The 26,577-nt window shown below is 58.1% G+C and overlaps 1 protein-coding gene across 2 annotated transcripts in view; it reads left to right on the plus strand.

Moving 5' to 3' along the window:
* Window positions 1-25,587, plus strand: part of PPP2R2C (protein phosphatase 2 regulatory subunit Bgamma) — a 140,346-nt gene extending 114,759 nt beyond the window's left edge. For both annotated transcript variants that reach the window (XM_004432257.3, XM_087434895.1), the window contains 3 exons: window positions 10,346-10,515; window positions 12,359-12,450; window positions 22,723-25,587. In XM_004432257.3, coding sequence (XP_004432314.1) covers window positions 10,346-10,515; window positions 12,359-12,450; window positions 22,723-23,014 — 554 coding nt within the window. In that variant the 3' untranslated portion in view covers window positions 23,015-25,587. The remainder of the gene's footprint in view (window positions 1-10,345; window positions 10,516-12,358; window positions 12,451-22,722) is intronic.
* Window positions 25,588-26,577: the final 990 nt, after the last annotated feature.

Here is a 26,577-nt window from a genome sequence, read left to right on the forward strand (position 1 = left end):
GTGTCCGTGTCCCAGGGCTGCTGTAACAAATGACCACAGACTTAGTGGCTTAAAACAACACAAATGGGGCCGGCCCCGTGGCTTGGTGGTTGAGTGCGTGCGCTCCGCTGGTGGCGGCCTGGGTTCGGATCCCGGGCGCGCACCGACGCACCGCTTCTCCAGCCATGCTGAGGCCGCGTCCCACATACAGCAACTAGAAGGACGTGCAACTATGATGTACAACTATCTACTGGGGCTTTGGGGGAAAAAAGGAGGAGGATTGGCAATAGATGTTAGCTCAGAGCCAGTCTTCCTCAGCAAAAAGAGGAGGATTAGCACAGATGTTAGCTCAGGGCTGATCTTCCTCACAAAAAATAAATAAATAAAAATAAAAAATACATTAAAAAAAAACACACAAATGTATGCTCCTACATTCTGCAGGTCAGAAGTCTGACGTGGGTCTCAGCGGACAAAAATCAAGGTGTTGCAGGGCTGCCTTCCTTCTGAGGGCTCCAGCGGAGAATCTGTGTGCTGGCCTCTTCCAGCTTCTAGGGGGCGCCTGCATTCCTTGGCTCGTGGCCCCTTCTCCTTCACAGCCAGCAGTGGCCGGTTGGGTCTTTCTCACGCTGCATCACACTGACTCTGACTCCTCTGCCTGCCCCTTCTACTTCCAAAGACCCCCATGATAACACTGGGCCCTCCTGGATAATCCAGGATGCCCTCCCTATCTGATGGTCAGTGGCTCAGCAACCTTGGTGCCCTGTTTGCCCCGTAATGTAACATAGTCACAGGTCCTGTGGATTAGGATGCAGACAGTTCTGGGGCCGTTATTCTGCCTCCCACAGGACATTGCCCCCGACCACCTGTGCCTACCACCTGTGGCTCAGGCCACAAGTGCCCCCGAGGTTTGCCTGTGTTCAGCTCTGGGCCAGACTGGCATGGAATAGAGCAGAGAGAAGAGTCTGGGTCTCTCCTCCTGGGTGCAGCCCTGACCCCGTGTGAGCCCCATGGGAAAGAAGAAAGATGAGATTTCGTGGTACATCCTTGTGTGTAGGGGCCCAAGTCCAGAAACGTCCTACATGTCCACCAGAGAAAATGACAAGTAAGTGACTGTGATGTCTGTACAATGGACTAGTGCTCAGTCATTTGAAATATTGATTTAGAAAGTTTTTAATGACATGGGGAAATGATTATGTTAAAACATTCGTGGGGGGAACAGCGCGGCAGTGACTACTTGACCAGAAAATGGAAACAGGGAAAACAATGGCAGAAATACGCCGCCCCTGCGTGGTGGGCTCTGGGAAAGCGATTTACTGTCTTCTCTACGCTTGTCTGTGTATTTGCATTCTAGCTGTGGACTTCAGCCTTGAATCAGGAGACACGTGTGTGTGGCAGGTGGTATTTAGGGAGGATAGGAACTGTTCTGTGCCCCCCACACTGATGAATGACGTTCTTCAGGGGCCTGGAGGTGGAAGTCAGGGCCCCCTTGGCTTTTGTAACCGCATCTCCTGGCTCCCCAGGGGTCTGAGCGAGCAGCCCCCCACCAAGGCCACCGTCACTTGTACACTTCCGGAGCCCAGGCACACACGCGTAGATGTGGGCACATAATCGTCACACGGCTGGAGGTGTACGAGCATTGTGTGAATCAGCCCACAAACCCCAGTGCAAGAACTGTGACTGTTTTCTGTGACTCAACTCCATTTGTGTTTCTCGGCCCCTCTCCCAGGGCTGCAGGGAACGTTAGCTTTAGGGCCATGGCGGATTCCGCCTCACTCCAGATCATTACTGAGATTCAAGAAGGCTTTTCAGGGCCAAGGTGTGAAGGGAGGGACATCGAGTCTTCTGACCACCATGGGCTTTGGTGGTGCCTGGTGACACGGAGGCCAGGGCTCTTGCTGAGAAATTTTTGCATAAATGCGAAAATTACACTTTCGGCTTAAATGTTTGTAGGTGAAGTTTGTCTTTAATTTTCTTTGCCTACTCTCCCTCTGCCCAGTTTTATTAAGATTATTCTACTCTTGTAAAATGAGCTGGGACGTTTTCTTTTTTTCTGAACTAGGATAATATATCTGCTCCTTGAAGTCTTAGTAAAAGTCGTGTAAATCTTTGGTACACCAAATTATTGGTTTATACAGATTTTCTGTTGGAGTTAATTTTTGTATTTTAAATTTTTCTAGGATTTGTTTTCATTCTCAGACTCAATATCCTGCCCAGAAACTGTGTCTCTAATGCCAATGAGAGGCCTTTGCAGCTTCTATTTCCTTTTCGCATGTAATTTGCCGTCAGTAAGCAGTGAGTGGCTGAAACACCCGTCCTGCCATCTGCTTTATCCAGACCGCGTGTTTGTAGTTCTCCCGAGAAATTAAGCAAGCCACCAAGTGCCGATTAGCAGGTGGTTATTGTTGTTTTTAATCAGAACACAAATGGTTGTTATTCGAGCTAAATTTTTTGAAAAGCCTTGGAGATTGGACTTGTTCTTTACATCTCGCTTCTGCCCCTGTATCCAGTGACTGCTCACACCTCAGGGCACGGCTGGTAGCGACACCCCAGAGACGAGCGGTCACAGCGTCCTTTTCCTAGTGGTTTCCTGCTCATGGAATAAGGTGTGTCCCAGATCACCAGTGCACGTTTACTTCCGCCGTCGGACGGATGAGGAAACCGAGGCTCAGTGAACTACCGTGGCTCCCCCGACGCCCCCTGTCCGGGGCAGAGCTGGGGTGCAGGGGCTGCTCTGCCGCCCAGCCCACGGCCTCCTGTCTTTCTCTGAAGCGGTAGAAATCGGGTCTTTTGTCTGCTAGTCCTTATGACAGCATCACTGTGGAAACGGCCGTATGTGAGGCCTCGAAATAGACAGCTATTTCTGCTTCTAACAGCACAGAGTCTGCCGAAAGCAGGGGCTGTGCCAGAGCGCTGAGATTTCTCGGAATAGGTGGGAATGACAGTCGCCACCCCTCGTGGGCCCCCTTCTGTGCGCTGTCCGTGTGTCGCGGGAATGACAACTGCAGTTGTTGAGTGCTCGCTGTGCACCAGGAGCTGTTCCAAGGTGACGTCTCATTAATCCCTCAGAGCTGCCCTGTGGTGGGGGTGCTGTGTTATTCATTTTACAGGTGAGGAAACTGAGTGTCTTGGTTTCCTAAGGCTGCTGTAACAAATCACCACAAAGGTAGTGGCTTAAAGCAACACGAGTACGTTCTTTTACAATTCTGGAGGTCACAGGGCTAAAATCTAGGTGTCGCAGGGCTGGGTTCCATCTCGAGGCTTCCAGGGGGAGTCTGCTTCCTGTGTCTTCCAGCTTCTAGAGGCCACCTCCATCCTCGGCTCGTGGCCCCTCTCTTCCTCTCAAAGTGCATCTTCACCCGCTGCTTCCATCTTCCCCTCTCCTCTTCTGCCTTTGATCTGCCTCCGTCCCTCTTGTAAGAACCCTGATGATTACAGGGCCCACCCGGAGAATCCGGGATCGTCTCCGCGGCTCAAGACCCTTGACTTAATCACATCCGCAAAGTCTTGCCGCGTGAGGTAACGTACGCACGGGTCCCAGGGATTAGGATGTGGACACCTTTAGGGGCTGTATTGTGTACCACGTTGAGGTACAGAGAGGTGAAGATATATTCCCAAGGTTGCCCAGCTAGGTAGAGCCAGGATAGAGGCCCCCATAGTCTCATGCCTGTCAGCCTGTGCTCTTTCTCACCTAATCGTCACAGAAGCCTTGAGGACTAAGACCTCTTGTGGGAATTGTGGGTGAACCAGGTTCACTTAAAGGGGCTGGGTGGGGTAGAGTCCCAGGACTCGTCCCAGGTAATGGATCTGAGGTAGAAAGACCAGACCCAGCTACCCTCTGCTGGGGAGGCTCCAGGTAACAGGGCAGAGCTGGGGCAAAGTCCCCAACAGAGGGAACAGCCAGTGCAAAGGCCCTGCAGCTGGAGCCTGAGGCCGGTGTGGCAGGAGCAGAGCAGGGGGAGTGGTGGGAGGTGCGGTCAGGGGGCCGTGGATAGAGGAGGATCCACATCAAGGGGGCTTTACAGACCACGGCAAGGGCTTTGGGTTTCCTCGGAGAGGACGGGAGCCAGAGCGGGCTTTGAGCAGGGAGTGGCCTGGCCTGGCTGTGTTTTACCAGGATCCCTCTGGCTGCTGAGTGGAGGAGAATCTGTGGGGCGCAGGTGTGAGTGGGGCCAGCTGGGAGACGAGCATGTTAACCCAGGCGAGTGATGCTGATGCTCAGAGCGGGGTGGGCGCGGTGGGGGGAAGGCGGTCATCCACATAGAAGGTCGGGCCGCTGGCTTTGCTGGTGGACTGAATGGAGAGGGGGAGGGATGGCTGCAGGCTCTGGGCTGAGAGGAGGCACCTGCTTCTGTGGGGCCGAGAGGAGGGGACCGGAGGCAGACTAAGTCTATAGGAGCGTTGAAGTGCGGAAGTTTCTGAAGGCATCGCGGGTGTTCTGATGCGGCTGGCTCTTCATTAAGGTGGCCGGAGGGGGCATCTCTGTGCCTTGAAGGATAAAAGAGTGAGCCCGGGCGGAGAGGGCAGAGGGCGGGATGAGGGCCCTGCAGCAGGCAGGCGAGAGGAGCCTGGCCACAGTGGGGCGAAGGGCCAGGCTGTTGGGTGCGAAGACGGAGAGGTGGGGCAGATCACGCAGGGCCCGGGCCACAGCTGGGGTTGGATTTTATTTTGTCTGGTGGGGTCCGTCACATGGTGCTGAGCAGGGGACAGTTACAGAGAATGACAGTTGTCAGCTCTTCATCAGTGAGTGTTTGTTGTGCCCACCACTTTGTAGTGACCCCTGTCCCTCCCCACTCTGCACACCAGCCTTCCTGGTGGCCGGGTGGGGGCAGGAGGTCAGAGGCAGGAAGGTGGCCATGCAGAAGGCCCCTCCCCCAACAGTGGCATCATGCCAGAGCGACGAGGTGCCAGGTACTCAGGGGTACCCTGTGATCCACAACCCCACTCCTTCTTCTGCTGCACCCACCCCTCCCGGCTCCTCCTGAGGGGCTAGCCTGCGCCCCTCCTGGAGCCCAAGGTGGGGCTAGCCTGGACACGTGCTCATCATTCGAGTGGATCTCCTTGCGTGATATCAGAGCAGAGAAGGGACCCGTTGCCAGGGCGCCAGGAGCAAGGACCAGGCAGGACCCCGTCTGCTCCTTCCCGCCCGTCTCCTCCTGTGCTCTCCACCTCCGAGGACCTACAGCCCCACCTCCACGTGTCTGTCAGTTTCCTCCGAGGGCTCACTGACCTGCCCAGCTGTCCCTGAATGTGTAGCTCAAACCAGTGCAGTTCCACGAGCTAACCCTGGCCCCCTTCACCCAGCCCCATGCGATCAATTCTGCCTGCTCGGTTTAGCCCCCACCTCCCCACCACGCCCAGAGAAAAGGCCATCCACACACCCACAAGGACGGGAGTGGCCGTAGCAGATGCCACTGAGGGGGACACAGAGGCAGAGAAGAGGCCGCCTCGGCAGGCAGCACTGGAAGGTCCTGTCTGCTCCGTGAGCAGGGCTGGGCCCTGAGCCAGGCCCAGGATGGGAGGGAAGCCAAGATGACTGATGACAGTGGTAATTACGACTCCTGCCCCAAGAGCCACAGCCCATGAGGTGACCACGCACCCCTGCTGGGACCATACAGGAGGGCATCTTGGGGCTGTGCGGGCAGCAAGGGTGAGCATTTGATTTTTTTAGAGCCTCTAGACAAGATGCACAGAGAGCGGGGTGTTTGAGTTGGGGTTCTGAAGGATGTATAGGAGTTGGTAGGAAAGACAGGGACTAAAAATGGGAGAGGAAATTTCAGGGAGAGAAAAACAATGTGAAAAAATAACTATAAAAATAGCTACACAGTTTCCTTGAGAAGCTATTCCAAGTCCCTCACTGGTCCAGGTGCTTCCAGGTCTTACCTCTGGAGGTCCTATCACGCTTGTTCTCCAGGTGAGGGAACTCGTGCTCAGAGAGGTTAAGGGGCTTGCCTGAGGTCACACAGAGCTTTGCTCTGCTCTGCTGCCTGGTACACAGCAGGGCAAGGGCTAGGAAGGCGAAGGAGATGCCCAGGGCACGACATTGGCGGAGGCATTCATTAGGGCAACTGGAGACAGGGTTGTTCAATGTGGTGTCCTCGGGGCCGTGCTTGGCTCTGTGTTTGAGGCCCTGGGCCCTGGTGGGAAAGGGGGTCGGAGTGTGGCTGCAGGAGGGAGATTTGTGTGTGTGCAGCTGGACCAGCAGGCCGGTGGGGGCCCAGTGAGGAAGGAGCTTGTCAGCCACATATAGGAGCTTGAACCTTGGTCCTGTGGGCACTGGGAGCCGTGGAGGGCTCTGAGCAGAAGAGGGACACGTCAGAGTTGTGTGTGAGGCTGGCGTGGAAGGCTGGCACCCACCTCAGGCTTTCTCTTCCGTTTCCTGGGGTGCATGGGGGCTTCAGGGCCTTGGCTGGGCTCCCCGGGGCCCCTCACTTCACCTCAGTGAGTGTTGTGGGGGCTTCTCACCTCCCCGCCCCGTGTGTGACGGTGACACCGTAGACACCCAGAGAGGAGGATGTGGTTGTCAGGGAACCAGCTAGAACTTAATTATGAAATGTTTAAAAAGAAAAATAAGAACTTTTAGGTATAATTTTTTCAGGCTTGTTAATATCCCTTCCCATTTATCTTTTGCAATTCTGGTCCTTTTGTGCTTAAAAAACCATCAGCAATGCCAAGTACAGCCAGAACTGAGGTGACAGGGGGCCGTTTGGTTCTGTCTTCAACCATCCATTAGAGCTTCCTCTCGGCCTTTGACCTTTGTGGTTTCCTGCTACTTGAAGCTGGCGGAGGACGCAGCCCAGGGCTCTGATACCCGGGGGGCTGCACCTCTGTGATTTGGTCCCCATCTGCCTACCTGACCCCCGCGAGGTGTGCCGGAGCTCTGAGGGTGCAGGGGCGAAGGGAGCGGGACCAGCCTGGCGGTTGAGGTGGGGGCTGGAGGAGACCCCCCAGGTGGGCGAGGGGTACAGGAGCCCCCTCAGAGCTGGGGTGCAAGAGACAGACCCCACTTTATGTTCTTATATGTCACCTCCTGTTCTGACTCCAGCGGCAGAAATGCTAGTTCCGTCAAGAGAGGGTCCCCACCACGTACCTGGACAGGTGCCGGGGGCCACCAGGTCCCTGCAGAGAGTTTGGGTGCCTCTGCTCTCACACCCTCTGCCCGCTCCTTCCAAATATTAGGTCTGCACCCTGTTCATTTAAAGACAGCACTGAAGCTCGCTGCTCTCATTGGAGGAAGAAATAAAGTATTGAAATATTTTTTCCTTTACTCCAGGCATCTGAGAGAAGAGCGAAATGTCATTGATCCTTTTCTGGCTTAACAAAGAAAAATTCCGAATGTTTATACCCACAGAAATAAAGATGTCAGTGCAATTATTATTACCAGGGCATAAAACATGACATGCGCTGACCTATGGGAATTCAGAGGTTTTAGAGGCTAGAGGTGACCCCCAGGAGATGCGGATACCCCCGCCCCGCCCCGTGCCCTGTCCTGCGCGCCCCTCTGGCTCCCCGTTGCCTGTAGGATGCCGTCCTTCCCTTGGCTTACAGCGCCCCCTCTGTCCTGCCTCCACCGCAGCTCAGGGCCAAGGGCGGCCTGTGGTCCCCTGTCGCCTGGGTCAGACGGAGGAGAGGGGACCACTGTGAGCTTCCTCTGGGCCAGGCTCCTTCAGGGCAGGATGGCTTCTGCCTGTGGCTCCTGCCTGCGCCCAGGGTGGCGCCCTGTCTGCCCTGCAGCTCCCTGCTCCCCACCCTCCCTGCAGGGCCTGCGGGTTCAGAGGCGGCAGCCTTTCCCCAGGGCACAGCTCCCTCCTGTCCCTGGCGTCACCCTCCCTTCTCACGGTGCCGTGTTTCTTTCTGGTCCGCGCTTCAACTAGCCCTTCTTGAGAGAGGAAAGCTCGGCCGCTGGGAGGTGGTCACTGTGAAGGGTGGAAGTTCAGTTTGGGGGGTTCTCCTCCTTAAAGAGCCATGTGGGTACAGTCTGTTTGCATTTTGTTAATCAAATGGCTCATCCTGCTGAAATCTTCCAATTCCAAATGTGACATGTTAAACAAGACCCCCCCCCTTCTGCCCGGCCTTCCTGCCAGGACAAGAGTGTGGACAAGTTCACGGGTGAGGCGTGGGGCCGAAAACCGCCCCTGCCCATCAGACGCCGTGGAAGGATCTCAGCGGAGCTCTCGGAGGGGGCGTCTGAGGACCTTTCTCGTACAGGGGGCCTTCCCAAGGGGCGCATTTCCTTCCTTCTCCTCTGATTATTGGGAAGCAGGGGCATAAAGTAAATAGCAGGGCCTTTTCTTGCCCTCTAGCCGTTTCCCTCCATCTCCATGCCTAGTGGCCTGAGATGAGGGTCTGTTCTGCAGCCCTGGTCTCCCGGTGCTGGCACTTTCCTTCCTGTGTGGGAAGGGGACTCCAGTCTCCATCCTGCCTTCTTGCCTTAGATTTCATCCTCCTCGGCTCTGGACCCTCAGTGGCCCCCACTTCCCTATAGTAACACCCACACCCCTCATCCTGTGTGGGGTGGCCCCCTTGCATCCCTCTCCACCTTGCTCATTCCTTTCTCCAGCTACCTGGCCGTCAGCTCGTCCCTGTCTCAGGGCCTTTGCATGTGCTGCTCCTTCTGCCTGGAGGGCTACTCTCCCGGCATTTACACTGTGCTCTCCCGCGCTTCCTTCAGATCTCAGCTCACACCTCATCTCCCACCGAGGCCCCGTCCGTCCAGATCACCAGCCCCCATCCCTCTCTGTGTCCTCCTTGCTTTATTTCTCTTCCCAGCACCCATCACTACCTGACAGTATTGCATGGCACTGAGTTTTATTGTCTGTCTGTGCCAGGAGAATGTTGGCTCCAGGAGGGCGGGGGCTTTGCGTTGCTCACTGCAGCATCCCAGGGCTCTGAATAGTACCGTCCCAGGGCCTCAGACAGGCCCACCCGCATGGCGGGCACTCAGCATGATTGACTGCCTGGAGAATGAACGGATGCAGACATGCGTGCACGAGCGTGTGAGAGCATCCGATCGGCATGAAGTGTCCCCCGCCAGCCTGCAGAGGGAGCCAGGCAAGAGCTGTATTTCTGGGAAGGGCAGTGGCCGGGAGCGGCATCTGCCTCAGACGAGAGGGAGAACGGGGGTCCCAGGTGGGGGTAAGGGCTGGGACAGACCTGGGAGGTGGGCCCTGGGGCCGTGTGACAGGGCCGGCAGCGGGGCCCCTCCTGTGAGCCTCTGGGACCTGTGCTCAGCCGTCTCCCTATCTCAGGTCTGGAGGCTCAGAACCGGCCGGTGTCCACGGGGACGGCTGGACAGGTTGTCAGGTGCTTAAGTCCTCCCAGACTGGCTGGTAAAGGGCTGCCAACCGCTACCCTGTTCTCTTCCCTGGATGCCCGGGCACAAACATGGCCCAGACGCTAAGGAGCTAATGCTTGGCCAGCAGGGACCCTGGTCCCCACCCTGCCCCAGCACCAGGGCCACCGTAGGACCTGATGGGCCAGTGAGGTGTCGCTGGGCAACTGGCGGGACAGCCAGCAAGAGACGTGAGCGTGGACAAGCTTGTCCTGCTGTGGGGGAACCTCGGCGTGTCAGGAAGGCCTGCTCACCGGGGGCACTGGGGAGGGGGCGCCGGTCGGGGAGCCCACTGTCCCAGACTGGGACCACCCAGCAGGGGCAGCGAGCCGTGGTCTTCAGGGACCCGGTAAGTGACGCCCTGTGTGGGGCGGCTGGCCTGAGATCATCGGAGAGGGTGGCGGTGCCGACGGGACTCGAGCTCCGTCTGTGGCCGTGAGATCTGATTTTGCTGCAACCCCGTGGCAGCCAGACGGAACAGGGCTTGGCCGTGAGTGCCCAGGACCCCGCGGACAGAGGCCCTGGGGTCGCTTAGTGCCAGGGCCACGGCAGCGCCCAGCCTAGTCCAGGACGGTGTCCAGCGCAGTCCAGGACGCCAGGACACCTCGCAGTCCTGGCACTCAGCGTCACCGGGAGGAGGCAGTGGAGTGCAGCATGTCGAGGCAGCGCCGGGTTCACATCCCGACTCCGCCGGTTTCTCCCAGCTCTGAGACCCCGGGCCTGGATTTAGCCATCTTTAACCCAGTGTTCTTGGCTATAAAATGGGAATAATGATGGTACTGACTTGATATATTTATTGGGGGATTAGATGCAGTAATGCACGGAAGGACACAGAATCTGGTCAGGGTAAATGCTCAATAAACATTGCTGGTTCTTCCTTCTCCGGACAGTTTGGGCCCGATGCCTGACAGGTATTGAGTTACAGGTTTGATGAATGAATGAATGACCGTACAGCGCGAGCCCAGGGTGGCAACAGTCGTCTGTTGTTCCGGCCCCGTGGGACAGCCCGGTGACGGAGTTGTTTCTCTGTCTCCGCAGTCTTCGAAGAGCCTGAGGACCCCAGCAACCGCTCCTTCTTCTCGGAGATCATCTCCTCCGTGTCGGACGTGAAGTTCAGCCACAGCGGCCGCTACATGCTCACCCGGGACTACCTCACGGTCAAGGTCTGGGACCTAAACATGGAGGCAAGGCCCGTAGAGACCTACCAGGTGGGCGCCGCAGCCTGGAAAGCTCGGGGCCCTCTGCGGTGGGGGACCCCCGCCTGCCTTCCCTGAGCGAGAGCCGCATGGAGGGGTGCTCCCCGCTACAGGGGGCTCTCATGCGCCCGTTCTGTGGGTGAAGGCACAGGCCCCGGAAATCAAGACGCTCATCCCCAGCCAGGCAGCTGGGCCGGGGGCCGAGAGCCTGCCCAGCCCTGCCTCCAGGGAGCTGTGTGTCCCCTGCTCGCTGGCTCCTGCCCGAGGCAGGGCTGCGGCGAGGCCTGCAGTCCAGGCCCAGGGGAACAAAGATGAGTGTTACAGGGGTTGCATTTCTAAATCCTTGGCACAGGCCTTGTAAGCCCAGTATACAGGATGGAGCATGGGGCACCTTCCTGGGAAGTCCTTATTACTTATTATATTTCTGTTATGATCCATCCAGATAGGTTAGGTGGTAGAAAACAAAATTCACATGATGTTAAAATGGGGACTTGAAAGAAATGTGGGGCTGCTTTAAAGCTGTTTCCCATTATGTCTTTACCTGGGGAGATCAGGGGGGCTTCTTGGAGGAGGCGACATTTGCTGGACCTCATAGGATAAGTAGGATTTGGTTGTGCAGATGTGAGTGGGAAAACACCCCACCAGAGGCCCAGCCAAACCCCCACAGTGTCACCAAGTATTCGGCACAGATGGGGTGCCATGCACTCGACATCTGTCACCTTTATTCCTTACTGTCCCTGCGAAGGGGGTGCCATCAGCGCCATTAGGCAGAAAGGGAACCTGGGTGCTAAGAGGTTGGGGTGTGGAGCTGCCTCACAGCTGGGCAGTGACAGACTCAGAGCCACATGGGGGCCTACATGTCCCTTCCCTTCTCCCCTCCTGCCACGGCTGGGGGAGGGGAGTGTCTTGGAGGCAGAAGGGGCCCCACTGGGAAGGGGTGCAGAGCTGAGAGGACAGAAAAGGACAGAAACCTCCTTTTTCTTCCCCTCCCCTCCCTGCACCTGACCCTTGGTTTGTGGCCTGTGTCACTGCCCAGCAGGAGGTGGACAGTTATTCTCCCTGTCCCTCCAGGGTTAATGAGGGTCACAAATTCCTCTACGGGGCTTGGTCCTGCGTCTCCTTGAATCCTCACTCTCTTCTCCTGGGAGGATTCTCGTGGCCTCTTTTGCAGACAGTAAAGCTAAGGCTTGGCCGCTAACCTGCCAAACCTGTGGCTCTCCCGCGTCACACAGAAAGGGGCAGAGCAGCCAGCTGGATGCAGGTCACCTGTCACCATCTCTCCTGTGGTGTCATATAACCCTGGGAGAGGGTCCTGGTCTTCCACTCATCAGCTGTGTGACTTTGGGCCAGTTACTTAACCTCTCTGAGCCTCAGTGCCTCATCCACAAAACAGGACAGGTGACGCCTGCCAAGATCACGCTTGAGAGGCCTGTGTGAGTTCTCCTCCCCTCTTCTCCATGACGGTCACCATTGTGCTCATGGTGACTATTGTTATCCTCAGAGGTGTGACCCTACACCAAGCAGTGTCCTACAGTTGATCCCAGAACAGCCCGTAAGGTATGCGCTCTTAGCACTCTCAGAACGAAGAAACCTAGGCTCAGAGAGGTGAAGTCCCTTGTCCAGGATCACACAGCTGGGGAGGGGCGGAGCCAGGATCTGGTCCCCTTTGTCACTGTGACTGTTGGCTCTCTGGCCACAGCTCAGGGGTCAGCCGTGGGCCAGGCAGTGGGCCCTTCCCGATGAGCAGGGCTGAGTCGGGAGTGCCATCCGGACCCCGGAGGGCACAGCCCTCACTGCGCAGTGAGACCCTCCTCGTGGAGGGGCCAGGACTCACCCCCTCCCCTTCTCCCGCCAGGTCCACGATTACCTTCGGAGCAAGCTCTGTTCCCTGTATGAGAACGACTGCATTTTCGACAAGTTTGAATGCGCCTGGAACGGGAGCGACAGGTAATCTTCAGACCTGGGACCCCGCCTGCCTAACGGGAGTTCCTGCCCAGGGGGCCCCCACGGGAGCCCTGGGCGGGATGCACCAGGGGAATTCGCTGTCTATAAGCCTTGATGAATCGGGGTGTTCGCAGGAGGCCCACCCTTCCTGGCAGCAGGCACGAGCTCGGCTCTCAAGTTCAAGGGCAGGAAAGGAAACCTCACCTCTGTAACGACATCTAACGTCTGTTTGAGCCCCGTCCTCCTGAGTGGTGGTGGAAACATATTTCATCAGTTCTGGGTCCCTAACCACCGGCCCCTTCCCAGGTTGTCGGGGGTGAGGGGTGTCCGGGTGCCCGGGCCTCCGTGGGGTGGAGGGCTCTAGCCATTGGTCTGCCCACCCCCTCCTCCCACCGTCATGGCTGCAGCCGCCTCTTTCTGGCAGCAGCCCCGCTTCAGGCCCTCTGGGGCTCGGGGGAGCGCGGCAGCTCCTGCACCTTCTTGGGGAGGGGGGTCCACAGGTCCGGCCCCTCTCACAGCCCCTCCCACCCCAGAAATGGCCCTGAGCCTCATGGGAGTTCCTCTTCCCCATCGCCCAGCTCAGCCCTGGGCCGGTGTAGACAGGGATGGCCCAGTGCAGGGACCCAGGTGACGAGACAATGCGAGGGTAAAAACCACACTGGCCCATGTATCAGGATGTCGTCCATCACGTTTGCACAGAGCTGGTTTGGTGTCACCTCCCTCCCCTGCAGTCCAGTCCAGTCCAGCGTGGTGGGTGAGGAGGGTGGGTGAGAGCTGGCAGCCTTCGACTCATGTCATCCAGGGTGCGTGTCCATCCACGGGGACCCCGTCAGTCACGCATGTCTGGCCAGGAGCAGGCTGGCTGTCCCCAGGTTCTGAGGTGGCCAGCACTGCCAGCTCTGTGCTCTGACCTCATGTGGCTTTGGGCCCAGGCATGCTGGGACCCTACGGGTGGAGGGTGGGGGCCGGGGGGGCTGGAGACCACAGGACAGGACCAGGAGGGAGCCACCTGGAAGCAAGACACTGTGACCAGGGCTGGGGGTCCCCTGGCCCGCGGCGGTCTGGGGAGTGCTCTCTGGGCTGTGCTCTCTGTCAGGGACCAGGATGGTGTCACGGGGATCCCCTGAAGGATCCTTAGGGAACCAGGATGGAGGCACCGGCCTGAGACTGGGCTGACACAGCTGGGTCAGAGGGTCACCTCCAGGCACCTGCACCCAGGCTGACGCAGACCCCCTAGTGAGGACAGGGCCTCACAGATATCCCTGAGCTGCAGGCTCTGACACACTAGGGGGGATGGGATTCCTGCGCTACTCTGTGCATGGGGCGGGGAGTCCCCACTGGTTGTGACCACTGCCCGCCCTTCCTCCACATCACCACCAGGGGGAGCTCGTGGGCAGGCGATGCCTGGCTCCCAGGGACGGGCGCTGCCAAGCCCGCTCTGGCTAATGGGTGCCCAGCCTGGAGCTCAGCTGTCCTGCCTCTCACCCGGCACTCCCTACTGTGCACGTTATGTGCCAGCCACCCCAGCCCTGGTGGTCCCTGTTAGCCCCCTCCACACTCGCTCTGCTCCCGCCTCCTGGAACCCTGCCCATACTGCACCTGGCTCACTCCTGCTGTCACCTCGCATTGCTGACTCAACTCAGGGCCCCCTCCTCCAGGAAGCCCTTAGGGTCCTCTCTGCCTTAGTCCCCCTGCCTCCTGGGTTTTCCTTCTATGTCTTGGCATTGGTTACATGTTTTCTCCTTGCCTCTATTTGCCTTCCCGCTGGATGGAGTGTCCCTGGGGGTAGGACTGGCTCAGCCCAGCCTGAGCCCCTCCCTCAGGGCCTCAGGAGTGTCCAATGGCTGTTGACATTCTGGAAGGCAAAGGGGTGTGCCACCTCCTTCCACTCCATCCTGAGCATTCCTCTGAGCCCGGCATGGCCAGTGGAGGAGGATCCTGAGATAAATCAACCCTGGTCCCTGTCTTCCAGGAGCTCAGAGGCTAAGGGGAGAAGCAAGTACTGGCCCCCAGGACCCCCACCCTTGCAGACCAAAGCAAGCCTTCTGAATCCCCCGGGCTGGGCGTGCTCTGTCCTTCTCACGTTCGTGGGAGCCTGTAGCATCCGCTGTAGAGATGGCAGCAGAGAACTGCTGGATGTCTGACAACCCTGCAGTGGCCTCCTGCCAGCTCCAGCAGGACTTCGGTAGGCAGCCTGGTGTAGAGGAAAGGGCAGAGGCTTCTGGGTCAGACACCCGCGATTTCTGGGCCACATTCCACTCTCCAGTCGTGAGCTTGAGTAAGCTGCCAGGCCTCCTGAGTCTGCTCACCTGGAATGTGAGTTCTAATGAACCGTGCCCTCCCAGGGCTGTTTTGAGATCCTGTGTGTGAAGCTCCTGGCAAGGCTGTGGGTCCGTATTGCCAGTGGATGGTCTGATGATTTGCACACATGGGTCTGTTCTCTGTCTTGCATGCCCCCCCACCCCAGTTGAGCCTCTAAGACCCACCTCAAGTGCCCCCTCCTCTGGGAAGCTCTCCTTGATCTGTTCTGCCTGGGACAACGGGATTTGTGTCAACCAAGCATCTTCTGGTTGCAGGAGTCAGACAGGCCTAAGCTTTTCTGAGAAGTTCCAGGCAAGGCTACCCCAGGGCTCACCCTGTATCTTTGGGGCATCTCCTTCTCTCTGTTTGTTCCCATCTCTGTGCCTCCCTGCCTCTCCTTACACACTAGCCTCATCCTCTCCCACTGCAGACGGCTCCTCCTCACTGCTGGCGATGACGACCCCAAATAGTTCCCCTTCCAGTGTCCTCACAATCCCCTCTCCCAGGGTCTATGGGAAATTCTCATGGAAGGATCTGGTTGGCTCTGTTTGGGTCACACACTCACTTTTCGAGCCAGTCAGCATGGACATGATTATTGCATGCCACAGGTGGCCAGCAGGGGCGGGCAGAGCTCTGTGATTGACAGGGATGGGGCGGGAGCCTTTCCCCAGTGGCAAGAGGAGAGCTGGGGACCAGAGCAGGCAGAGTCGTGATCCCGTGTGCAGATGGGAAAACGAGGCAAGCCGAGGTGAAGCAACTTGCCTAGATGCAAGCCGAGGCAGGGGCTGCCCTTTTCCCTGTGAAGGGAACCTTCTGGAACGTAAGACTGTGAGATGGGCCATTCTCTCCTGGCGTGGTTTGCAGGGGGCTGGGACCTGGTATTCTGAGGCGAAAGGGACCCCCTCTCCCTGCAGGTGGGGGGGGGGGATCCCTCCTCCCCAGCGTGTGTCAGCTGGATCCTGCCCCTTAATGGGAGGAGGATTAGCAACTATGTGGGCCTCAGGTGACTTGGATGATCTCCCCCTCCTCTCCTGATGGGTCCGGGCAGAATGGGTGTCGTGTGAAAGCACCCACTCGTGAAGGGAGCTGTTCCCTGAAGGACAAAGGGGGGGCTGCCTTGCTCTCTTCCCTGGCCCCTGCGGTGTGGCGGGGGGGAGCGTGGCCCTCGAGCAGGCCCTTCTCTGGGAACGGTTCGTCACCCGCCCGTGCCCTCTGCTTCCCTCCTCTTGGGCTCCCCGTCTCAGAGGAAGCCAGCGGGGCTTTGGTCGTGGACGGGTAGCAGGAGAAACATCTGCTGGCGTTTAGTAACTAGCAGGAGGCGGACTCCCCGAGCCCAGCGCTGTTCCAACTGTTTCACCGTGTCACTTCATCCGTGCTCACCAGGGCTGGAGGCCCCGTTACTCCACTTATAGATGGGGGACCTGCACGGAGAGTTAGGAAGCGTGTCAGGGGCAGAGCTGGGGTCTGGACCCAGGTGGGCTGGCCCGTGCACCTGCCCACACCGCCTGGGCTTGGGGGCGTACTTTTGCCTTGTAGGCCCAAGTGGAGCGGTGGGGAGAGAAAGGCGTCTGTCCCCCCTCTACGGTGCGGTCATTTACCAGCCCCAGACCACCCAGCATCTGGGGCGCCCCCCCCGGGCTCCTGGCCCTCATCTGAGCTCCTTGGGTCTGCCCTTTCTGCCCCACTGTGTGGGGTCCGGGCCGGGGGAGGGGCAGCCTCTGCCCGTGGGGTCTCAGAGTCCCTGTCCAGAGTCAGTGTTTGAAAACCACAGCTGCACCCGCCCCCAGGCTGCTGAGTCCCCCCCGGGGGGGCTGGTGTGGGGTTTCATGAGCTCCCCAGGTGGCTCTGCGGCCCCTCCAGGCGACCCCTCTCCTTTGCAGGCTCTGGGAGCCACCGCATAATAGGGCAACGTTGGAGCCATCCCCGGGCAGCCCAGGGTTGGGGGCGGAGGTCACAGGGAGAGGTGGGGGGGCGTCCCCGGCCACTGGCCTCCGGCTCCCTCTGGGGGAAAGCGGGAATCCACCTTCTCTTGCTGCTGCTTCAGTGTTACCCGAGTGTCCCAGGGCTGGCACAGCGGGTGATCAGGAAGGGCAGAAGAGATAAAGCAGGAATGGCCTCTCATAAAGCCTGGGGCAAGGCCTCTGGGTGCCATCAGCACTCACCACCTGTGGGGTCCTGGCAGGTGGGGGCGCTACCTGTGACCCAGCCTGACCTAGAGCCTGACACCTGTGGACGCCTGTTGTGGGAGTGAAGGGGGGCGTCTGGCAGGGCCACAGGGGTCCCCCCTTGTCCGATGAACCAGACAGGGCTGATGGAGTTGCTGCCCTGAGTCGGGAGGTCAGAGGTCATCCCAGCTGGTGGCCCCTGAGGTCTGAACGTCCCCCTTTGCAGGGCACGTGGCCATCGGCCCACGTGGGGGTCTGCAGATTCTGGGCTCCTGAGAGCACAGGGCACCAGGGACACAGCAGAGAGGGAACCTGGCACCTGCCCAGGAGGACCTACCCCATGGTTTGCAGGGAGCAGACGACAGCAAAGCTCAGAGGGAAGCCCCGGGCAAGAGGGGAGTGGGGGTGTGGCCCATCTGGGGGGTGGCTGGGGCCAGCCTCCTGGAGGAGGCAGCACTCGAGTCTCGAGAAACCAGTAGGAATCTGCCCACAGAGGGTGGAAGGGCATTGGGGCAGAGGGAACAGCATGGCAGAGGCTCTGAGGTCAGGAAGAGCAGTTGATGTGGCCACAGCTTGGTGTTGAGGGCAGAGGTGAAGTTTCCGGGTTAATAAGTCCTCTTGGGCCTCCCTGGGGTGGGTGTCGTGAGAAAGTCCAGCATGGGGAATAGCGGGCTTGGGGGGTGAGGGTCAGAGGCAGGGAGACCAGGGAGCAGGCTGCTGCCACCGTCCGTCCAGGCGAGAGATGATGGGGTGTGGACGGTGAGGGCGGAGGGGAAGGGCTGGATTCAAACGGCCCGTAGGTGGCCTGAGAGTGGATGGGGTGGGTTGTGCACACTCTCCAGGGCGGGCACGGGGTGGTTCCCTCACACCACCCCCCCATGCGCCATCCACCACAGGGTGTCGAGCCTTAGAGGAAATATCAAACCCTCTTCTGGAAAGCACCACAGATGTGGCGCAGAAGGTTCCCGCAGACGTGGGTGAAACGTGGCTGGGCTGGCGCTCCTGTCTGCGAAGAGCAGGGCGGGTGTCCAGGGCACCCACTCCCCACCCACAGGCTGTGCCATCCCAGGAGTCACCCCCACCTGAGCTCGGAGTCCCCGACCGCAGAGTGGGACACCCAACACCCCTCTGTTGAGCTGTGAGAGTAGAATGAGGAAAAGACGGGGACCCTCACCCCCCAAACCTGGCCCCTGCTGTGCTGCCCTCTCACCACGCAGGGCCCTGGGCTGACGGCCTTGTGTGTCATCAGGACCCAGGTTACAGGTGAAGAGACTGAGGGCTTCCCTCGGGCCAGGGGCAGAGCCCCATGCCCATCCCCAGGCAGGCTGCTCCACTGGCCTCTTGCAGGCGCTGGGCGCCGGGAGGGTCAGCCCAGGTTGACCCAGGTATGACAGGCTACGCAGGCAGCTCCACTGTGCGCCGGAAGACAGCCGGAGGATGGGGCCGTGGGCCACACAGCCAGGTCCCCTGCTGCTGCTCAGGCCTCCTCTGCAGCCCCCCACCTCCTCCCGCCCCCTCCTCCTCCTCTGCCTCCCACGTGCACTTTCTCTCCCTCTCTCTGTCTCTCTCACACACACTCAGGCGCGCCTCGCCCACCTTCCTTCCCACAGCCCTTTGCACACCTCCCCTCTCCTCCCTCCCCTCCTTCACTCACCTGCTCACCTGCTCACCTCCTCACCTCCAGGAACACTGCCTCAAGCTTTCTCTGTGCCTGCAGGCTCCCCTGGCCTGTGCTCGCCCACCCCACTCCAGCTCTCTCCTGCACACAGAGAATGCCCTCCCTGGTCCTGGCTCTCCACCTGGCCTCCTCACCCCCACAAGTCACCTTGGGTCACTCTGCCACATGCTTGCTCCTGCCTCTCCTCCCTCCCTCGCACCCCTGTTACATCTGAGGGACGGGGCAGCGAAGCCATGCAGGCCCGGGGTCCCCCGCGGGGCAGCTGTCCCCCTCTGTCACCTCCTGGGCTGCGTGGGGATAGATGTGATGATGAACAGGCCAGCGTTAATCCCCACAGGCCCTGCCTGCAGCCCCCCCCTTGGGACCCTTTGGCACTGGGCAGCAGGGTGGCCCTCGGCAGCAGTGCCAACCTCACCCAGCCCCCATCCCTGTCCTCTAGCATGACCCTTATGAAGCCACGTACACGGGGTCCACGGGCTGGACCTCGGGAGCCGCCAGAACTGATGCCCTCCATCTCGTGGGCTTTGAGTGGGCTCCGAGGGGCCTAATGTTGGGCCAGTGGCTTCCTTCCGTGAGATCAGCTCTCCTCCCTCCTCTCCTCGCTGGCCTGAGCCACTGGTGTAGGCGGAGGGCACTCCCTGTCATGAGCTGTCTGAGGGTCACACATTGGGTGGTGTCTCCTGTTTGCTGAAATGGCCGGACGCCTGGACCCTGAGGGGCAGCCCCAGGAGCCCTGGGCGTGGGCTTCAGTGACTTTGACGCCAGATCTTCTCTGGTTCTGGGCTGTTTTGAGGCTTAGCCGACTCCCTGCTCCCACACTGCGGGGGTCACACTGTAGTGAAGTCTCACAGGTCATAACTTAGGGGGACATTCCAGCCAACCCCGCCTTCCCCGGGAAGAGCTGATGCTGGAGGAGAGAAGTGGGGGCTCGTGCAGGCGGGCAGTCCGGAAGCACAGCTCAGGAGAGGGGAGCGCAGGGAGCTCTCTCCCGCCCAGCAGCGCGGCGGGGCCTCCGCACACCCAGAGCACCTCCAGCCCTTGCGCCTCCACACGCGTGTCATCTAATTGTCTCAACCACAAACCGGTCTATTCACACGAACTAAGGCTTTAGAGGCGGAATTTTAGAACAGAAAAGAATAGAGCCAGAAAATGCATTAGAATTCTCCGCCCACCCTCCCTTCTCCTCCAGAGGTTAGACGAATCTCTTAAAAAGGCAGGACTGTTTCACTGTCCCCCCGGGGCCCACCCCCACCGCGCTCCCCCTCCCCTCGCCGCTGGCCTGTCCCGCCTCAGTGTGCAGAGGGGTGCTGGGCAAGGTGGCTGCATGCATTTCTGTCCTCTGAGGGTGGTTGTGGCTGCATGCGACCCTTCCACAGCGTTCATTCATTCATTCATTCAGTAAATACTTAGTGAGCACCTAGTGGGGCAGGTACCTTCTGAACCTGCAGGTCTGGCCGTGAATAAGAGAAGGTCCAGGCCCTACAGTCCATTCTGTTTAGAAAGCATTTGCTGCATCTCACCGCGGGCCGGGAGCACCCTCCCCCAGGCCAGGGGCTCGGCTGGTCAGGTTCTGCTTGGCGGCGGCTGAGGGTCCACTTACCCCACAGGAGGCCAAGCCAGGCCCCGGGGACTGGAGACAAGACACGCCTGCCCCACGAGCAGGCACAGGCGGACGCTGGTCCCCGGTGACTAGCGCTGTGAAGCGGGCCCAGAGGTGTCTCCCGCCGGCCCCCAGCTCGCATCTCTGCCCTTCCCCACAGAGCCTGGGCCCGGAGCCTGGCCGCCATGGGCTGCATCCACAGGCCCCGTGCCATCTGGCTTCTCGTTGGGTTTAACCGATGGCGACCCTAGAAGGAGACCTGGAGGCAGGATGGACAGAGGCCGGGGTGTTTATTCCGCGCCCCTCCCTGTCCTCTCAGCTGACTCTGTCCCTTTGGGCACAGCTCCCATCAGCCAGCCCTTCACCCAGGTCTCTCGCTCCCTCTCTGTCTCTGTCTGTCTCTCTCTGCTCTCTGTCTCTGTCTCTGTCTGTCTCTGCCTCTTGCTCCATAGCTCTGTCTCTCTCCTTCCCTTCTTTCTCTCTCTCCCCCCCCCTCCCCTCCTGTGACCCTTCCCTCCTCTTGCCCCTCAGGCCTGGGAGTGGTAACAAAATCTCCAAATGTACCAGTCCCAAGACACGGCACTTTCTCTGTAATTCCTTTAGAACCTTCCAGAACATTAGTGAGTAGCCCTTTATGGAGCTCTTCTCCAATCACCCAGTTGGCGTGTGCCCTATGCTTCCTGCTGGGGCCCCGGGGAGCCCTGCCTGGCTCCGCAGAAGAGCCAGTTTATGGAGGAGGTTTTCCATCCTCATTGTCCCCGAACACCCTCCCACTGATCTCTGAACACAGGGTCAGAGAAAGCAGTTTGGGGGTCAAGGGGAGGTGGCAGCAACTTGAACACTGCAGACTGTGGGCTCTGGCAGAAGGCCAGCCTCATGGGCGCACGGCCATCTCCAGGGGCCGCACAGGCTGGGCAGGGGAGCCCTGAAGCCGCTCGTGGGCAGGAACCAAGAGGGAACTCTTGGCCCAAACTTGCCAGGCCCCAAGCCTAGTAAAAGGTTCTCTCTGTGGGGGATCAGAACTCCAAGGGGCAGACTTATCAGTGAGAAGGGAGGCAGCAGAGTCCCTCATTTCATGGGCCGTGTTGTTACATTAGGAGATGGTTAGACGTCACCCCACCCTCTGCCCTCTGCTGGGGAGACCCCTCCCCTTGAGCAGTTTCAGTAGCCGGGCAGCAGAGGGGCCTCCCACCGCACACCCCGCCCCTCACTGTCTAGAAGGGACCGACACTAAGAGATGGTCCACAGGCGAGGCGACAGTGTGGCTTCTAATCACAACCTGTCCATTTGCCTGTGGGCCCTGGGGCCGACTTCCCCTGGCCTCCCATGGAGATGCTACAGGCTAGGGCCTCGGGTACCAGGCTCTCCTGGGGTCACTTTATCAGCCCGAGCTTTCCCACAAGGAGGAAACACGTCACAAGGAGAAGTGTCACTTTCAGCCTGCAACACAGCATCACCCAGGGCCCCTGAGCACCTGACCCTGCACAGCCTGGTGCTGGACTGGACAGCTTCTCCTGGTCTATCCAGGTGGGCCTCTGCCCTGAGCAGCTCTGGCTCCTCTACGCTGTGTTATTCTCGTAACTCAGGTGACATGGAAGATGTGGCACATGCAGGTAACCCTTGTAAACGTAGGGTCCACATGGCCCTGTCTCAGGCAGTGACACCATCAAGAAGCACAGATCAGCTTCCAAAAGGGAATTCCGGTCTGTGTGCACCTCTTCTGAAGAACATTGTGGGGAGCTGCTCCCGGACCCTCAGTATTGCTTCCTAGAATCCACCCCCCTCCTTGGTTAGTTTGCCCCCACCCAACCTGCCCCAGGGCCTCTCCTAGGCCAACCCCCAGCCCCTTCTCTAGGCCCAGGCCCCTGTGGCTGGTATTCTTTCCCTCCCAGCTCTGACTGTGTAGGTGAACTTACCCTTCTCTCATGCAACAGGAAGCCCTCCTCCTTAGGAGAGGAGGGAGAAGAGAAACGGAGTGCATGGACACATGTAAAATTCTCTTTAGCAGGGCGGGATGATCACCTGAACCTCAGCGGTGTGCAGAGAGCATTCATTTAGTCACTCAATTACTCAGAGAGCAGGGGGGTCCTGGGTCCCTCCTGGGAAGGGCAGGTCTGGTTGATTCAGGGGCCTGCTCTTTGTCAGCCACAGAGTTTATTTTCCAGCGTCTCCTGTGTTTATTTCCCCTTTCTTTTCCCTCTGTTGTTGCCTAGTGTTGTTAAAAGTCCAGGGCTCTCTCTCCTGGGCTAAAGGGAAAGTACAGGGGGATATTTTGATGATGTTTGGGGCAGAGCATTAAAGGGGTCTCAGCTCCTGGCCCGAAGTCAGTGTGCTGCTGGCAGCTGATATGTGAGGGAGGACCAGAGACCCCAAGAGACAGATGGAACAGAAGCAGGGTGGCCCCACGTCTCCTCACACGGGCTCCTCTCCAGGGAGCGATGGCCCTGCAGCCCCCAGGGTTATTTCTGAGAAGGGATGGGTTTCTTTCTTGCGTGGTCCTCCCCGCCTGACGCCTCTCCTTCTCCCGCCAGTGTCATCATGACCGGGGCCTACAACAACTTCTTCCGCATGTTTGACCGGAACACCAAGCGCGACGTGACCCTGGAGGCCTCCCGGGAGAGCAGCAAGCCGCGGGCCGTGCTCAAGCCGCGGCGCGTGTGCGTGGGCGGCAAGCGCAGGCGGGACGACATCAGCGTGGACAGCTTGGACTTCACCAAGAAGATCCTGCACACGGCCTGGCACCCGGCCGAGAACATCATCGCCATCGCGGCCACCAACAACCTCTACATCTTCCAGGACAAGGTGAACTCCGAGATGCACTAGGGGCACGGAGCCCCGTCCCGCCCGCCTGTGGCAGTGTCCGCGACACGCCGGTCAGACAGCAACTCGAGGAAAGGAGGAAGATGGCAGCGGCACCAAGGACAGCCGCAGGAGTGGCCTGGCCGGGCAGTCGGGAACTTGGGCCCCGCACCTCCCCAGCTGCCCTAGGCCAGACCGCCTTGGCCGGTAATCGTTTAAAGAAAGGAAAACCGAGGATTCACAGCCACAAATCGTGAAATGGACGTGATTGTCGGCCTTGAAGTTCAGGGTTCTTTCCCGTACTTGACCTGCCGTGGGTCTTTACCACATTAGTAGGGTTTTTACATCTCCGGGTTAATTTTTCACTCCAGCAGTTCCTCTCCGGGGAAGCGGGAGCCCACGGGAGCTGTTTCTCTAGCGCGCCTCCCAGATCGGGGCTCCGGGGACAGATAATGAAGCGTTTTCAAACAAGCCAGCCAGGATTCTTTTGGTTATAAAGGGAGCGATTTCCACTGTCTCCTTGCGGAGGGTCTCGCCTTTGTCTTGGGTCGTGAATTCCTGCTGAGAATTTGCGGATGCAAGCTCCTCCTCTAGGTTCTTTGAATGTCTTTCCATATCTCAGGTCCCTGACGGTTTCCTGAGAGGGAGGGGGTGAGGTCCACCCACCTGTGTGCCTGTCGTTCTCCCACTTACCCACCTCGCCGCTCGCGGGCTGTGTGCCAGGCGTGGTGCTCAGCCCCTTAGGCGCATTGATTCAGTCCCTCCACCCGCTCTGTGGGGCGCTCCTGTCATCCTCCAGCGGACACTGGGCACCTCGTGGGAGTGCCTGCTGGTTCTGTCCGTGACCTTTCTGAATCCTCAACATGACCCTGTGAGGTGGGCATCCAGTCATTCCGTCCATAAACACCAACTGCTCACCGAGTGCCAGGTGCCAGGGATTGAAAGGTGAATAATTGATCATTCCCTTTGAACACACGGGGAAACCGAGGCCCAAGAAACTTGCTCAAGGTGTGCACCAGCCAGTGGTGGGGTCAGGAATCCCGCCCAGGTCTTCGCACAGGCGCCTTCCGATCCACCTCGTTGGTGGCTCATATTCAAGTGACAGTCTAGCCTGGAAGGTTCTAGAGACGTCTCTTCATCTTGTGAAGCAGAACAGAGTAGGTGGGATGATGACGAGGGTCCCGGGGAGAACCGAGACTCAGAATGGAGAATGGAGAAGACCCGTGGTGCTCCTTGCTGTTGGTAACTTCAGGAGCTGGGCCCTCTCTCCGACTCCTCGCTCCGCCCCACATCTGCCTCCCAGCTCCTCGTTCAGATGCACTGAACTGCCTCCAAAAGAAAATTGCATGATATGACCATTTTAGGGTACCTTTCCTTTCATGATCACACCATCTCGGAGGACGCTTTCCCAAGGGCCACTGTAGTGTCTCCTGCTCTCTCAAGACCAGATCCGCTCACCCCGCCAACCATGCCCACTTGTCTTTGCCGGTGGAATTGCCCCGGAACCACATGGCTTTGCATTTTGATTCCGAAAATCCCGCAGAGGCCCAACCGAATCCAACCTTTTCTAACAAGATGTAACCTCACCCAGGAACTAGACCCACCCGAGATTTTTCTCAATGGATAACAGTAGACTTTTGTGTGTGTCAAAGCACAAAACGCATGTGCGCTCACTTCCAGCCATACGATATTCACGTGAGGAAATGGGTCCATTGAATTTTTTTCTTTTTTAATCGACGTGAATGAAGAATGTTTGTTTATGTATCACTGTAAAATCCAGGTGACCGGGACAGTATTATATGTACATATCTATTCTAATTAAAATTAACAATCACAGGATCGGATTCCTTCTTTTCCCCTTTGGAAAGAGGTTCAAGAATGTGGTCAATTGTATAGAAATCTTTTTGAAGCCAAAATCCCGCTCTGAGGGCCTTACACAATTACTCGGATATTTGGCACAGTCCATCTCCCTTTGTGATTCAGACGCTGAGAGGAAACCTGCATTTGCAGCCAGAAGTCACACCAGATTCAACATTACCATCCACAGAGTATACACCTCACACTGGATTCAAAAGGAGGTCTTAATCTAGTTCCTGGTTCCTTACTTCTGTTTTAAACTTTGGATGTCAAACCAAAAACGGAAAAAATAGGGAAAGAAAGAAAGAAAAAGATCTCAGAAGAAAGGCATGCCTCTGGATCCCCAGAAAAGAACGCTGTCCAAAGCAAATTGTGAATAATAGGATGTGTGTTGAGCGGGGAGGGGCAAAACTAGAAATGGCAGAAGGGCCAGTAAAATCGTCACAAACTTGGCTTCCTTACTCTGTAACTCTTCTGCTCTACTTGAATGTATGGGCGTGCACATCGTCGTCGTGAAGCTGTCGGGTTGCTTTCTTTTCCGTGAGTGCTCTGAGGCCTGAGCTCCTGCTGGGGCGGGCCGTGTGGTGGTGGAGTAGACAGACCCGGTCCTTCTGGACTCTGTAACCCATCGGTGCATTCCTGCTTTCTTTGGTGTCTCACAAATTATCCAACTGTTGAAGAAAATTATAAATATGTTAATACCAGCTTTTTCCAATAAAATAACAAATGTTACATGGAAAGTGAGGCTCAGAATGCTGCTTGTTTCCATGAGGCCGACCCCAGGGCTGGGGGCCCAGCAGGAGGCAGTATGGCGGATGGGGACACACAGGGCAGAGAGAGGGAGGCCGGGCTCACTGGAGGCTTTGCTGCCTCCAGCTCCTAACGCAACCTTTAACCCTTACGAGCTCTGACGTCATCCCCGGGGAAATGGCGCTCATAATATCACCGGCTGTGGGGAGGGGCGAGGTTAAATCCGCTGAATCCCGCACAGCCCGGGCCTGGCGAGGAGGCTCCCGCTCGGTGCTGCTGGTCGTGCTTTGTTTTGTTTGAAGCAGGTGAGCACAGCCCACCATGATTTCCAAATATTCTCCTACTCTCCCTGGATCTTTTTTGACTCTCACATTCAACAGTCCCCGGGGAGCCCAGGCCTCGCCCTTCTGCTTTCAAGGGGGCGTTTTACACTTCAGACCCAGCGGGAGGAAGGCAGAGCTGTTCTGCTGGGTCTGCTGGCCAAGTTCTCCATGAACCACACAGCCCTCAGGACAGAGCACAAAGGAGGAGAAAGCTGCTTCCCGGCTGTGTGACCTTGGACATGTGGCTAACCTCTCTGAACCTCATGTGTAAATAGAGGGCAATGTTGCTCCTTCTCAGCTGCGGTGACCAATGAGATAAAAAATACTTTATTGAACCCGGGTGCCACGGTGTGGGGGACTTTACACGTATGATCTTGTTTAGGCTTCATGGTATCCCTCTTGGGGGGGGGGGTACTATTGTTCTACCCATTTTACACATGGAGAAACTGAGCTTAGAGAGGTTAAATAATTTAACTTGTGCCCAAATTCAGTAGTAAGTGGTAGAGTCTGGATTCAAACGCAGAGGGTCAAAGCGCCAGGCACACGGCAGATGCTCAAAAGATGGTAACAGATATCGTGGTCTCAGCCCCACAAATCCAGCTTCAGCCAGCACTGCCTGAACACCGGCTCTGGGACTCTGCAGGGGTGATTAAGGTC

Source organism: Ceratotherium simum, chromosome 8 (genome assembly GCF_057802395.1).
Source record: "Ceratotherium simum simum isolate JZ-2026a chromosome 8, ASM5780239v1, whole genome shotgun sequence".
In the NCBI taxonomy this organism is placed as follows: Eukaryota; Metazoa; Chordata; class Mammalia; order Perissodactyla; family Rhinocerotidae; genus Ceratotherium; species Ceratotherium simum.